Genomic DNA, 15951 nt, shown 5'->3' with positions numbered 1-15951 from the left:
ATGTGGAGCCAGCCCCTTCTGCCACATAACATCACTGGTACCACAGCAGACAGGTTTTGCTGTGTGTTGCACTACTTGCCTTTTCGTACATGCATCATTTTGGCCCTCTCTGATTGGTGCCAGCTGCTGCAGTTGTGCCTATATAAGCAGAAAATGGTGCCAGCCCCAGCAGTCAGTGATATTTTACTCCTGATGACGATGGTAGAGATAGCCATTGGAAGCTTGAAAGTTTTATTCAAAACGATGTGGCTTGAAAATCAAGAAGTTTTCATTTAGATATGATCCTGTTAGAGGTAATATGCCATTGCCTTTCTCCGACCTGAAACTGACTGACCCACCCAGTTATAAGGCAACCTACAGGTGGTCTCCAAACTACATTACAACTTGTCATGTTTCAGATTAACAAACACTGTCAGATGTGAAAGAAGTCACAGACAAAAATCGTAGGACTGATCATGATTCGAGCCCAGAGATTTGGGTCCGTAGATTTTCGCTTAACCACAAGATGATCGAGTTGCACATAATATAAATGTTCCATTCTCAGTGTTTCACTGCTAGTACTCCGTTAATGCCGTAGTGTATATAGAAGTACAATGTTCATTGGGCTATAGATTTTATGATTACCCTTTTCAAAAGCTTGTTCCTGGTCTCCCATATAACATTATACAGTAGCAAACATGAATCACATATCTCTTTGACAGGCAGGTAAATGCCATAAAAATTTACTCTAGAGAAGCATGCAGTAATTTACACGTTTCAAATTTTATCAACTTGTAACACTTTAGTTTTATTATTGTGATATGTTTTCTATAGTAGGTTTCGAAAAATTCACCTTAACTACAACAAAATATTAACATCAAATGTAGTCACAGCAGCTAATCATGATGCCACTACAGATACAAGTTTGATACTTGGCGGTTCAATATTGGCGTAGCTTTATTTTAATTTTCGTAATGTCTCTTGAAACAATTCTTGCCTGCTCTCAGGTGCAAGGTACTTTGTGCACTGAACACATCCTCAGGATTCTAACCATGATTTTTCTTCAACTGAGAACTTCATGTCTTCTATATAATGAGTTAATGGGCTGATGTTTACTGATTTTTTGGTGAATACTTTTGTGGACGTATGGGTTGTGTGCCTTGATCTGAGATGATACATTACTTTTATAAATAGAGAATGAAGCAGCAACACTGAAACTATATTTTTAGCCAACAAACTTTTCTGCACCTCTCGACAAAACCCTTTATTGCAGTACTGCTCCATTTCAGTCACCTTGTGTATAATAAATGCCTTTGTCACAAAGCCATCTAAACAGTGAAGGAAAAATCTCATCCATCATTTCTTGCCTTTTCTGTCTGTACAATGGTCTCACTTCTGTCAATCAAAATTATCCACCTAGTTCATACTGGAATTGTAATCTTTCAATATAAGAGGGCAAATGATATTGGTTATTGTTCCATCTTTCAGCCTATGAGTTACTGTGGACATGTCTGATGGTGCATGACGTAGAAGTCATGTTGACTGCTCTTTTGTCTTTCCACCTATAGAAGATAACTGCGGTTCTGGCGCTGCAGTCCGGAACCGCGGGACTGCTACGGTCGCAGGTTCGAATCCTGCCTCGGGCATGGGTGTGTGTGATGTCCTTAGGTTAGTTAGGTTTAAGTAGTTCTAAGTTCTAGGGGACTTATGACCTAAGATGTTGAGTCCCATAGTGCTCAGAGCCTAGAAGATAACTACTCCATCATTGCTTATTCTGTAATTGAATTCCCCTCTTTCAATTTCCTTCTGGGATTTATTGTTCCACAAGTGTACAGACCATTGTACTTTAGATTCTTGAACAGATCATATGATGTAAAATAATTGTCCGTAAAAATAATATGATTCTTTTCTTGAAGATCACTGGTTAGGTTAACCCCTTTCAATCCTAAGCCTTCTACTGGACACTGTGAAACTTTGCCTGTATAAATATCAACTATCAAATGTATGATGATTCGTCCCATAACTTTCACACTCTGTATCCTCTGTTTATAGAGTTGTGTCTGATGTACTGTTTGAGAGATGATCTGCCTTTGAATTTAGCCATTGCATCATCAAGTGGTGAATAGCAGTGTTGAAATTTCTGTTCAAATTATCTAGCGACAGATATAGTTTGTCGTGATTCTAACTGTTTCTGTCGGGAGCCACAGAATTATCATTGAGGTACTCAGTAAGCAATTAAATCCTTTTGCTGGCATTAGGTTCAACGTATGACTTTCATGAAAGTGTGAATCAGTGCTCCAGTAATCTCTGTAGCTCTGTTTCTTAGTGAGTCCCATGTAAAGATTTGTTCCGATAAAAGTTATTTCATGTTCATTGGTGGGGATGAAAGATATGCTTGTCTGCGTTGCATGCAAAATTGGTTTGAAATACTAGTGTTTCATCAAAAAACTCACAATATAAGTCAACTGGCTTTATGTTCAGTTTGTTCTTTATTTCTGCAACCACACCAGCTTGTCCAATACATAAAGACACTTTGTCAACACTGGTTTCTTGGCTCCAGTTTATCATGACTGTTGATGGAATAGTGAGCAGCACCGCATTGTTTTCAGTTTTCTCATCACTTTCACTGTTATCCTCAAAATCACTGCTGCTCAACACATGGCTGTAAACAAGACTAGAACTTACACAATCTGTAATGAATGTCAGAACATTGTCATCACTTTCATCACTGTCGTCACCAGCAGGAATTTCATCAAATAATATTCGGTAACATCCTTCCTCCATTATTCTTTTTGGCAAGTCAAACTGGATGGTGAAGGGCAGTGGTTAAGCAACTAACCACACAGAAATCCACCTTTGAAGTGTAGAAAATTTGATTTGAATAAAAAGTAATATACTTGTAGATTTATGGAAAGTCATCACATGAATATAAACAATCACTTACCAAAAATAGCCTGATAAAGAAGAGAGACAGAGAGAAATGCACAACACTTCCATTACAAACACCAACAATGCATGAAGTATCAGTTCATGTCATAAATACATCGCAGAAATACTGCACTGTGGTTCTCTTGCTGTCTAGTGAAACATAGTCATCAATTAAGTGGTTAGTTGAGAGAACTACCACCCTTGAGTGGTAAAACAGTGACCATAGTCCTTTCAAAGTGTCTACTTATGTGGTAGGTTACAATGATGCTCACCCTTCAAAGAGATATCAGTTTTAATGTGATACTAACTGTTCTTCACATAAATCACTTAGTAAGGGGGCTAACAGTATTATGTAAAGGACAAATTGCTATTCATCACACAGCGGAGATGTTGAGTTGCAGATAGGCACATCAAAAACACAGTCAAATGGCCAAAAGCTTACTTATTTGACAGTGTTCTTGTTTGAGCCTAACTGCAAATCAACATCTCTACAATATACTGAGTAACAATCTATCCTTTCCATAATGTTGTCAGTATTCCATCTTGGATTTTCCATAGTTTAGTAAGAGGATAGTACCTGTAAAGACACTTATTTATTATCTACATAAAGATTTAGTAAAATGGTTCTTCCACATACTGCCAAATTGTGCCATATGTTTGTAACTAGTGCTATCAACCAGTATTTAGATGAAATGCATGAGAAAAGCTTGCAAAATATTACTCAGACAGAGAGATTCAATATCACGAAAACTATTCTTAACAGCCATGGAGGAAGTTTTCAGAACATGAAGTGTGGAAAAGAAGACATACTTACCTGAGTCAGCTTCAGTATTCTGATGACTTGTTTTGTTTTATTCCAGTGTATATATCCTTCAACAAGTATTGCCATAACTTAATAGAGAAAGTTTGAAAATAGATTTGTAAATCAGTTATAATAAGACTGAAATAATGTGTAATTAACATAGTGAAAAGAAAATAGTACAGATTAACAGCAAAGTTGTAGAAATAATCCATGAGTTTTAATTTTTAGTGCAGTTAAAAAGAGTGACTGGAAAGACAGAAAAAGAATTTCAACAGATGAATAAAAATAGACTGGAAGTGCTTTTGATAAATTCGATGGTTTTCATAAATAAGGTTGTGGAATGCCTGAAATGAAAATTTTGTCAGTTTATATAACTGATTTAAGGTCATGAGACATAGATTTTGAATGGCAAAACCACTCAAAAACTGAGGATTTCTCACCAAGCAGTGAAGACATACATGATAGTTGTCAGAAGAGACAGGAACTCCAGTAGTATAACCAAGGAGCACAGTGGAGTAGAACATGTAATTATCACTGATGAAAATGAAACAGATGTGGGTGGCATAAGTAGATAGCAGAATGAATGATAGGTGGGCTAAAATAGTTCTTTGCTTGATTTCAAGCGATAGGAAGAGCAAGATGGTGATCTAATCAAAGGTGTAAATGACGTTAGAAAACACGAAGATACAACACGGATGCATGTAAACAAGATTTCAATCCATGAGAAAGCTTCAGAGATGTCCCTGTCCAGCAGTGTATGCTAAAAGGCTGGTGAAGATCTTAGAGAAAAATATTTTTATTTTTCAAAAGGCATTGGAAAATAGTGTTCCTTTTTCTTAAAAAATGAGAATTACTGACTTTATACAAGTATAATCCTGAAATAGTTTCGCCTTGTGTCAAGTGAACAGAAGTAACTTTTCTCACAAATTTTGGTTCAAAATTATATGCAGGTTTATACTTATCTTTGTGTTCACTCGAAAGAAGGTGCCTATTTCTGTATTTGTATATGAAGTTAAAAAATATGCAAAAAAAATCTAGAGATAAAGGTTTAAAAAATGTAGAAGTAGATGGGTACATTTCAGAATCAAGGTTTATTTTCTGGAAAAATATGCTGATTGAACTGTCTTTCCTCAGACTGCTGAGGAACAGAACTAAAATGAAGCTACCAGAATTCCAAAGTCATTAAAATAGCTAATGGAAATACTGTCAGTGCCCAAGGTTTTCCCATCTTTTATTAATATTCATTCTTACAATAAGTTTGCAAGATTTCTTTATTGGCAGACACACTTAAAAACAAATCAAAATTCTGAATATCATATAATAGTACAATAAAGCATTAATACACTTTGTTTGGCTTTGCATACTGACCAAGGTGACACGGTGATTAGCACACTGGACTCGTATTCAGGAGGATGATGGTTCTAATCAATATGTGACCATTCTGATTTAGGTTTTCTATGATTTTTCTAACTTGCTCAAGGCAAATCCCACAATGGTTCCTTTGAAAGGGCACAGCCGTTTTCCTTCACAAACACTGAAACTGTCAAAGATTGTGCTCCTTGTCTAGCGACATCATTGTCAGCAGGAAGTCAAGCCACAATCTTCCTTTCTTCTTCCTTCTACCATTGTATGCTGAGTGGCTACCAACCGACATCCTCCAATTTACACAGACCTCAATGCAGAAGTTGTTATAATTTATTGTGCTGTTTCATTTATTATTCTGTGCATTTCTGTATTTTCTTTTTTCCCATGTCGGGTTGGATATTTTCTGAGTAATCCACAGCTTTTACATATCTGATTTTATATATAATGGTGTTGAGCAGCAAATAGGCTCATAAAATTGAACTTTGTAGCACTTTTTGAAGTTACATTCTTCAGAGCATATGACGCTTACCCTGAACACACACAAAAATGTGCCCTTGGCAGTGCACTCTTTATTGTTGGTGAGAAATATATGAATGGAAGTTTTTGTGGGGCCATCAGAGATGTTCAGCTCAACATCAAGTGAAAGATTGTTCAGTGATTCAAAGAGTATCAAGTAAAATGGATAGCAGAATAGGCTTCGGCGCTGTGGGGAAATGGATTTTGACCCTGAATCCATATTATGAAAGTGTCATCAATGAATCTCAACCAGATCAGGGCCTGAGATTGTGGATGAGTGGAAATGAGTGTTCCTTGAACAGGCTGGCTGAAGGTGCATAGTGAGGCATGTTATGGCAGGACTGTGACTGCCATATTATTTGTTTGTATATCTTACACTCAGAAGTAGTAGTAGTGAATGGCAGGACTGTGACTGCCATATTATTTGTTTGTATATCTTACACTCACAAGTAGTAGTAGTAGTAGTAGTAGTAGTAGTAAATGAAAATGTTGTCAGTCACATGTAATAATAATGAGGCAACAAGTTTGGAGTGACATTGACAGTGGAAAAGGTACTGTTTGACTGTGACATGAGCACATGCATAGTGTATATTAGAAGTTCTGTTGACAAAGACAAACAAGGAAATAGGTAGTAATGTGATAAGAACTGTGGAAAGATGATAGAGGAAGTGGTTTGTGTCTTTGTTGTTTATAGTATCAACGTATTCACAAAGTACCATCTCTTTGTGTTTCCTACAGCAGATACATTAACAACACCACAAATCACACAAACAATTTAAGATCGCAGGACAACACACAAATAAAAGGTATTACAGTTTGCTAGCTTTCAGAGCCAGTGGCTGTCTGCAGATGGGTTGAAGGGGAAGGAAGAGGGATGAAGGAAAAGGACGGGTAAAGTTCGGAAAAATCACCCAGAACCCCCAGGGAGGACTTACCAGTTGGGATGAGAAGAAAAGGCTCATTGTTGAGGACCACACCAGACGAGATTTGAGAACCTGAGAGCTTAAAGGTGGAAGGTAGGGTAATTTGCAAGACAGAGATTACTGCCAAAACCTTGTGCAAGAGTTAATAACAAAGAAAAGTGAAGTGCATTGTATGTGATAGAGGTTGGAGGGGGACAGCAAAAAATAGACAGGTCAGAAAATGAAAGACATAAAAAACTAAAATGGAATGAAGAAAGGAATAACTGCTGTGAAGAAATGCTGAGACCAAAGAAATTAACATAATTAAGGCCAGGTGGATGGTGAGAACCAAGAACATGTTGTAGTGCCAGTGCCAGTTCCCATTCCCACCTGTGGAGTTCTGTGAAACTGATGTCGCGGGGGGGGGGGGGGGGGGGGGGGGGGGGAGGAGGAATCCAGATGGCACGTGTAGTGAAACAGGCACTGTGGTCAAGTCTGTTATGTTGTAGAGCATGGTCTTCTGTCACAGCGTATTGTATGTTGCCAGTATACACTCTCTGCCTGTGCCTGTTCATCCCAGCTGATAACTTGGTGGTAGTCATGCCGATATAAAGGGCCAAACATTGTTTACATAACAGATGGTATATGACGTGTCGTTTCACAGGTGGCTCTCCCTTTGATAGTATATAAACGACACATGTTATATACCACCTTTTATGTAAACACTGTTCAGCTTTTTACGTTGGCATGACTGCCTCAAGTTGTCAGTTAGGATGAACAGGCATGGGCAGAGGGTCAATACTGGCAACACACAATATCCTATTGCAGAGCACGCTCTACAACATGACAGTCAAGACCTCGGTGCCTGTTTCACTACACATGCCATCTGGATTCTTCCCCCAGGCACCAGTTCCTCAGAGCTCTGTAGATGAGAACTGGCACTACAACATGTCCTTGGTTCTCGCCACCCACCTGCCATTCATTTGTGTTAATTTCTGTACTCTCAGAATTTCTTCACAGCAATTATTCCTTTCTTCACTCCATTTTAGTTTCCTACATAATTCATTTTCAATTTTTCACTGTTCCCCTCCCACTTCTATCACATACATACATAGCTTTTTGTTCTTATTAGCTCGTGCACAATGTTTTAGCAGCAATGTCTGTATTGCATATTACTCTGTTTTCCTCCTTTAATGTCTCAGGTTTTCAAATCTCTTCTGGTGCAGTACCAAACAATAAGTCTTTCCTTCTCATCCCTTCCAGCAAGTCTCCCCTGACAAGAGGTTCTGGGCGACTTTTCCTAACTCTGCCCTATTTCCTAAACATCACCAGTCCTTGTCCTTCACCTCTATTCTTTCCCCTTCTATCCTTCTGCCAGAAGAAGGAGCCACTGGCTCCAAAAGCTAGCAAACTGTGATAAATTTTATTTGTGGGTTTCTGTGCCACTGTGTGGTGAGTAGATTTTCTGACTATCCAATTACTTATATTTTCAAAAAAAATTTTTTTTGTTGCTGAAGAATTTAAGATGTTACAATGGAAGAAAACTAATTTTAAATTAGCTGAACTCTATATTACCACTATCTTTCACAGTTTTTAGTTGCATGCTTTATGTCTGAAAATATTAACATAATATTAACACAGGTCGCTCACATTTCAGGAACAGAAACCTAAGATTTGCAAAGTTTAAACTTTTCTTTCAATTATTATCCTGTTTTTGTCCATGGGATCCTATATTTCATGTTTAAGATGAATAAGCAGTAAGAAACTGTGTTTTTTGGGCCCAGTGCATCCTTAATTCTGTGTACATCATGGAACACATGTACTGCTCTTTCAGTAGATTTTCTACTTTTCAATTTCTTGGAATAATTTTGTTTCAGGCATGGTATAGATCTCGACAACCCAGGGCCAGGAACGGCAGGTGCTTCATCTGTCATGCAAGCTGGCCACTGCTCTCCTATGGAGATGACATGTGGTGTTAGTGTGGCTGCTACTTACAGTGACAGTGGAGATTCAGTTGGTGCCAGATCCATTGACAATGCTACTCCACCAATGCATTTTCTGACACCACATGTTGAGATATCAATGGCTGATGCACCAACTCCATTTTCACCTAGCCAAGTACGTATGAAAAATTTCAATGCAAATTATTAAGCTCAATCAGAAATACTATGAAATATAACTTTTCGTAGCACTTTGATGTGAAATTGCTTATTTATGCTGTTTTGGTGTTGTTTTCTTCTATTTTCTGCACCACTTTACTGGGAGAATCATTATTATCAAACTTTTGCAATGTTGCCATATTAGGCAAAATATATAGCTGATGTAAGTAGTGTAGCTGCAGCTTTCTTTGATTTTTTTTCTTTTTTTTTATATTCTTTAAAGTAACATTTGACTGCAAGCAGCGTGTCCTTCTTCAACAATTTTAACTTCTTTCTTTTTTTCAATTTGTGTTTCATGGAATAGACACCACAGTATCTAATGGTAAGATATTTATATTTACTGCCTGAGTTTCACAAATCTTTAAAATTTTTATTCCCACTTTGTAACACGTGTTATTATTTCTAGAGGGAAAAACAGAACTTCTCAGAGTCTGGAAGTAACCTGAAATCTTATTCCTTCCAACTGTGTATTATCTTCAAACAAATAAAAATGTTTTTGAAACCATGAGGAGGAATAACTGTGAATGATGAAGCTGTGAGACAGAATGAAGAAATTTTTATGCATCTTCACTTACATTTATACAGTATGAACATTGCTATTGATATTTCATGACATTTGAAAATGGATGCACTATCAAACACTTAAATTTTGTGATTTAAAACATTTCAGTTATCTTGTGACATATTCATATTTCCACAATTATGTTGTACGAGGGTGGTTTGAAAAGTTCTTGGAATGAAATAGAAAGAAAGTACCTACATCACTGAAACCTTTTTTATTTTTCAATGAGACTCCTTGTAGATTAATGCACTTGGTCCAACGATGTTCCAGTGCCTTGATCCCATCTCAAAAATGAATTTCCTCCAGGCCTGCAAAATAGGTGCTAACTCCAGCTATCAGTTCTTCGTTTTAAGTGCATCTTTGTCCACCAAGAAACATTTTCAGTTTTGGAAAGAGATGGAAGTCTGACAGAGCCATATCAGGTGAATAAGGTGAATTTGACAACAGTTCATACCTTAGTTCATGTAATTTTGCCATGGCGATGGCACATGTGTGTGGATGCACATTGTCTTTATGGAAGATTACTTTCTTCCTTGCTAAACCTGGCCTTTTTTCATATATCTTTTATTGCAATTTGTCCAGCAGGTTAGCATAGTATTCTCCAGTAATTGTTTGCTCAGTGGGGAGATAATCTACAAACAGAATCCTCTTCACATTCAAGAACGCTGATGCCTTGCCTTTCCCGCTGAAGGAATTGTCTTTGCTTTATTTTGTGTCGGAGAATCAGCATGTTTTCACTGCTTTGACTCTTATTTTGTCTCTTGGGTATAGTAGTGCACCCAGGTTTCGTCTGTGGTCACAAACTGGCACAAAAAATCTTGTTCGTTTCTCCTAAAATGGGCCAAACATTGTTCTGATATGTCCATTCTCATGCATTTTTGATTCAGCATCAAGAGTCGTGGTACCCATCTTGCAGTTAATTTTTTCATTTCTAATTCTTCAGTTAAAATATATCTAAAAACAAAGATGATGTGACTTACCAAACGAAAGCGCTGGGAGGTTGATAGACACACAAACAAACACAAACATACACACAAAATTCAAGCTTTCGCAACCAACGGTTGCTTCATCAGGAAAGAGGGAAGGAGAGGGGTTTTAAGGGAGAGGGTAAGGAGTCATTCCAATCCCGGGAGCGGGAATGTTTCCCTCTATTATATTCATATCATTGAATGTTTCCCTCTATTATATTCTCTTCAGTTAAAATGTTATATACCCTTTCAGATGACTTCTGGCAAGCATGAGCAATTTCATGCACTTTCAATCAACGATCCTCCATTATCATTTTGTGCACTTTTGCAATGATTTCCAGAGTAGTGATACATCTTGGCTGACCACTGTGCAGATCATCATCTAAGCTCTCCAGGCCAAATTTAAATTCATTTGTTCACTTAGAAACAGTTGAATATGAAGGAGAAGAGTCCCCCAGTGTATCCTGGAAATTGGCATGAATGTCCTTTGCACTCATACCTTTCTTTATGAAGTACTTAATCACTGCTCTAATCTTGAATTTTTCCACCTTCACAAATCACTACGCTGGAACAACAACAGAGCAACGTCACCACCACAGCTCTCTTCCAAGAACACTGACATGGCACTTGTTTACAGGCAGCAGTTCAATAAATATCATGTGAACAGCTAGTTGCACTAGTGCTGACCTCTCACGACAATTCTGAGAACTTTTCAAACCACCCTTAATTCTTCTTTCTTAAGGCAGTTTCTTCAAATTCTGAAGGTGGCAGGGGTAAAACATAGGCGAAAGGCTATTTACAATTTGTACAGAAACCAGATGGCGGTTATAAGAGTTGAGGTGTATGAAAGGGAAGCAGTGGTTGGGAAGGGAGTGAGACAGGGTTGTAGCCTATCCCCGATTTTATTCAATCTATATATTGAGCAAGCTGGAAAGGAAATAAAAGAAAAGTTTGGAGTAGGAATTAAAATCCATGGAGAAGAAATAAAAACTTGGAGGTTTGCCGATGACATTGTAATTCTGTCAGAGACAGCAAAGGATCTGGAAGAGTAGTTGAATGGAATGGACAGTGTCTTGAAAGGAGGATATAAGATGAAAATCAACAAAAGCAAAACAAGGATAATGGAATGTAGTTGAATTAAATTAGGTGATACTGAGGGAATTAGATTAGTAAATGAGACACTTAAAGTAGTAAATGAGTTTTGTTGTTTGGGGAGCAAAATAACTGATGATGGTCAAAGTAGAGAGGATATAAAATGTAGACTGGTAATGGCAAGGAAAGCTTTTCTGACGAAGAGAAGTTAGTTAACATCGAGAAGAGATTTAAGTGTCAGGAAGTCTTTTCTGAAAGTATTTGTATGGAATGTAGCCATGTATGGAAGTGAAACATGTACGATGAATAGTTTAGACAAGAAGAGAATAGAAGCTTTTGAAATGTGGTGCTACAGAAAAATGCTGAAGATTAGATGGGTGTATCCTGTAACTAATGAGGAAGTACTGAATAGAATTGGGGAAAAGAAGAATTTGTGGCACAACTTGATTAGAAGAAGGGATCGATTGGTAGGACATGTTCTGAGGCATCAAGGGATCACCAATTTAGTATTGGAGGGCATCATGGAGGGTAAAAATTGTAGAGGGAGACCAAGAGATGAATACACTAAGCAGATTCAGAAGGATGTAGGTTGCGGTAGGTACTGGGAGATGAAGAAGCTTGCACAGGATAAAGTAGCATGGAGAGCTGCATCAAACCAGTCTCTGGACTGAAGACCACAACAACAACAAGGCAGTTTCAGTTAATATTCTGCAATAAAACTTCAGAATTTTTAGTAGTGGTTAGAAAATATGATTACAACTACATTTTCATCTCCATTGACTTCTTTTTACTTTTGTGTAGTACGCCATATGTCCATATAATTATCTCATTCTCATCACTCTCTCTGACTCTGTAATTCTGGAGACTTTCTGGGCAATCTGTTAACATCTTGAGGTGTTGGGTATTCTGCTGGACATCAGCGTAATTCTTGCGTGATATTTCGATAACATGATTCCTTACCTTCATCAGGTGCTGCTTCAGATTGTTCATCAAGTGAAACAGTAGTTGTAACTTCACTCTTCCCCTTCCATTGTCAGTTCCAGGTGTTCTGTCTGCAGTCTGTTCCCAGTAGCAGCATTCTCAGGTGTTTACTCTTCAGACCAAAGTGCCTGTCTGTGGACTGGTGCTCCATTTTCAGTCCGCTACAGTTCTAGCTGTTCCCACTGCTGTCCACTCCTGCTAGAAATGTTCTAAGGTTTTTCCTCTTTGGTTTGGTGTGCCACACTGAACGCTGGTGTTTCATCTTCGATCCTGTGCTTCTGTCTGCACAATGGCATTCTATTTTTGGTTCAGTGCAGTTCTAAGTGTTTCCTTTGCAGTCTGCTCTCACTAGTAGGACCGTGCAACGTTCCATCTTTGGTCTGATTTTCCTGGTTCTCTATCTGGGCTCATTTCCCAAGGCCACATCTTCAGTTCTTCTTTTGGTGGAGTTCTGCTACTGCTGTGCCATTTTATTTTCAGCAACTCCAGTGCAGGATCCCATGCTCTACTGATTTGGGATCCAGTGTCCCAATTCAGTAGGTTTTCTGTCGACTTTATCTCTATAGGCTCTGTTATAACACTGACCCAGTATCTGCCAGAATGCTCATTTCATCACAATTCATGGAATAATTGACTTCTAGACAGCGATGGCAATGGCTGGTTTTTTTGTCTGTGTTAGTCTGATTTTCTTTCATCTGATGTCCACTGTCCTAGTTGTTTGGCCAATGTATCACATGCTACTGGTAAAGTATATTATAAATTCCTGGTTTTCATTGTTGCAGGTCATTTTTCACATCACTCAGTAGTCCTCTTATTTTGGTAGGTGAACAGAACAGACACTTGATGTTGTGATGTCTGAGAATCCTGCTGATTTTGGCAGAAATAGATTCTGCATAGGGCAGGTACATCACGGTCTTTTTCACATCTTGCTATTGTTCCCGATCATGTGGCAGAGGGGCTGGTTGGAAGGTCTTCTGAATTTGTTTGGCTGTGTATCCATTCTTACAGAACACTAATCACTGCCAAACTGTCAGGGTCTGACAAGGTGTGTGCTCTGTGGACCAATGTCTTCAGAAACCTGAACTTCTGCACTTGGTGATGACAGCTGCTGGTTTGCAGGCATAAATCGGTGTATGTAGGTTTGTCATGCACAATGTGGTCAGCTGAGCCATCTGCCTTCCTTCTGACAAATATGTTCAGGAATGGCAACAGGCCATCCATTCGCATATGGTGAACTTAACATTTGGTTGCCACGAGTTCTGATGTTCCAGAAACTCATTGATCCTATGCCCACCATGAGGTCAGATCACAAAGATATCATCCACATACCCAAAGGAGCGTATGGGTTTTATCTAGCTATTTCTAATGCTGCCTTTTTAGATCTCTCCATGAACATACTGGCAACCACTGGAAACAGAGAGATGCCCATGGCTACACCTTCTCGTAATATTTGCCTCCCATAAGAAAATAAATTGATTTCACTGTACGTCTGAAGAGATCCAACAAAGCATCACCAAATTTCTCTGCAGTCACTTAAAATGAGTCTTTCTGTGGCGTCCTAGTGAACAGGGATACCACATCAGTGCTGACTACTATATCAGATTTTGTGATATGTAGTTGCTTGAGATATTCCAAGGAGTCTGCCAAGTTGTGGATGTGGTGAATACTCTTCTCTACATGTGGGAATACAGTTTCTTCAAAAACTTGGCTGTTGGATACATTGATGCACCAATGTTGCTGGCATTTGGGTGTGTTGGCATGCTTTCTTTGTGTACTTTCTGCTGCCATTATAGTCTAGGTGGAACTGAGAATCGCATTCATAATTGTTTAGTCACCTTGTCAGGCACACTGATTTCCTTCAAGAGAGCTCTGGTCTTCTTGTCCACTTTGTCCATTGGGTCACATGACAAAAGTCTGTAAGCAGGGTCATCCAGAAGTTGATGCATTTTCTCATCATAATGAGCCTGCTGCAAAATGACTGTAGAGTTCCCTTTGTGTGCTGGCAACGTTATGATGCCGCTGTCTTCCCAGAGCCTCTTGAGTGCCATCACTCTTCACTTGAGATGTATTTTCTGGGGGCTTTGTCCTAGTAAGTACCTGCAGGTTTCCCAGCAAATTTTTTTCTGCCATATTTGGTGGAAATATGTTGGCTACTTGCTGCAATGAACTGATGTAACCCGAAATGGGTACATTTGGAGTCATTGCAAAGTTGAGATCCCTGCAGAGTATCTTTGTAGTGGTGTACTCAAACTGCTTGCCACTTAGATTAATCACAATGTGAGTATCCTCCATCTACTGGACAGCTAGACAGTGAAGTTATCTCGTTGCATGTAACAGGTGTAGGTGTTGGATGTTTTTACTGGTCACCTAATTCTGCTGTGTGACAGTTGTAGAGTCATTCAAAGAGTCTAGGATCAGTAGCGCATAAATACCCAGATCATGCAATACTAGTTAGAGGTGCCTTTAACATACTGAGTATAGACTAGGATGTCTATGGATTCATTGCGAGGGATACAGACAGACAGTCATGCGAAATACTTTTGAATGTGTTTTCTGATAACTGTCTTGCGCAGCTAGCTCGGCAGCCCACACACAGTGGAAATATCTCAGACCTTGTAGCTACAAATGGGCTGGACCTTATTGACAGTGTCAGTATAGAAACGGTGATTAGTGATCATGATGTCATTATAGCAACTATGATTACAAAAGTTAATAAATCAGTCAAGAAGGCTAGCAGAGTGTTTTGCTAGATAGAGCAGATAAGCAGTTATTAGTATCTCACTTAGACAGGGAACTGGCATCACTTAGTTACAGTAAGATGGACAAAGTTTAAGCAGATTGTAAATCGTGGTCTGAAGAGTTATGAGCCTAGTAAGTGGATAAAGGAAATTGTGGTCTGAAGAATTATGAGCCTAGTAAGTGGATAAAGGTTGGAAAAGACCCACCATGGTTTAATAACAAAATTTGGAGGATCCTGAGTAAGCAGAGGCTGTTGCACTCTTGGTTCAAAAGGGAATGCAGAAATTCAGACATCTATGAAAAGAGCTGTGCCCAAAACATACAATATCTACCACTGTCACACCTTAGCAAAAGATCTGGCAGAGAATCCAAGGAAATTGTGGTATTATGTAAAATCGCTAAGCAGATCTAAGGTTTCCATTCAGTCCCTTGTTGACCAGTCTGGTGTGGCAGTTGAAGATAGCAAAATGAAAGCCAAAGTTTTAAATTTTACATTCAAGAAATTGTTCACACTGGAGAATCGTACAAACATACCATCACTTGACCATAGGACAAACTCCCATGTGGATGGCATAGTAATAAGAAACAACTGAAAGATTTGAAAGTAAATAAATTACCAGGTCTGAATGAAATCCCAATTCAATTTTACAAAGAGTACTTTATGGCATTGGCCCTTACCTAACTTGCATTTATTGTGAATCTCTCACCCACTACAATGTCCCAAGCAACTGGAAAAAGACACAGGTGACTCCAGTATATGAGAAGAGTAAAAGAACGGACCCACATAATTACAGACCAATATCCCTAGCTTCTGCTTGCTGCAGAATCCTTGAACATATTCTCAATTCAAATATAATAAATTTTATTGAGATGGAGAATCTTATGCTCACGAATCAGCCCGGTTTTAGAAAGCATCGCTCATGCAAAACTCGGCTTGCCCTTTCCTCGCTTGATATAT

The 15951-nt window shown here is 38.6% G+C and overlaps 1 protein-coding gene across 1 annotated transcript in view; it reads left to right on the top strand.

The window, feature by feature from the left end:
• The window catches only part of LOC126473287 (zinc finger protein sdz-12), a 74328-nt gene that overhangs the window by 25265 nt on the left and 33112 nt on the right, over nt 1-15951 (top strand). Inside the window, exon 3 of the mRNA XM_050100244.1 lies at nt 8370-8610. Within this exon, the coding sequence (XP_049956201.1) occupies nt 8370-8610 (241 nt within the window). The remainder of the gene's footprint in view (nt 1-8369; nt 8611-15951) is intronic.

The sequence above is a fragment of the Schistocerca serialis genome, chromosome 4 (genome assembly GCF_023864345.2).
Source record: "Schistocerca serialis cubense isolate TAMUIC-IGC-003099 chromosome 4, iqSchSeri2.2, whole genome shotgun sequence".
Classification (NCBI taxonomy): Eukaryota; Metazoa; Arthropoda; class Insecta; order Orthoptera; family Acrididae; genus Schistocerca; species Schistocerca serialis.
The sequence above is the reverse complement of the archived record's forward strand: the minus strand, read 5'-3'. Positions and strand labels throughout refer to the sequence as shown.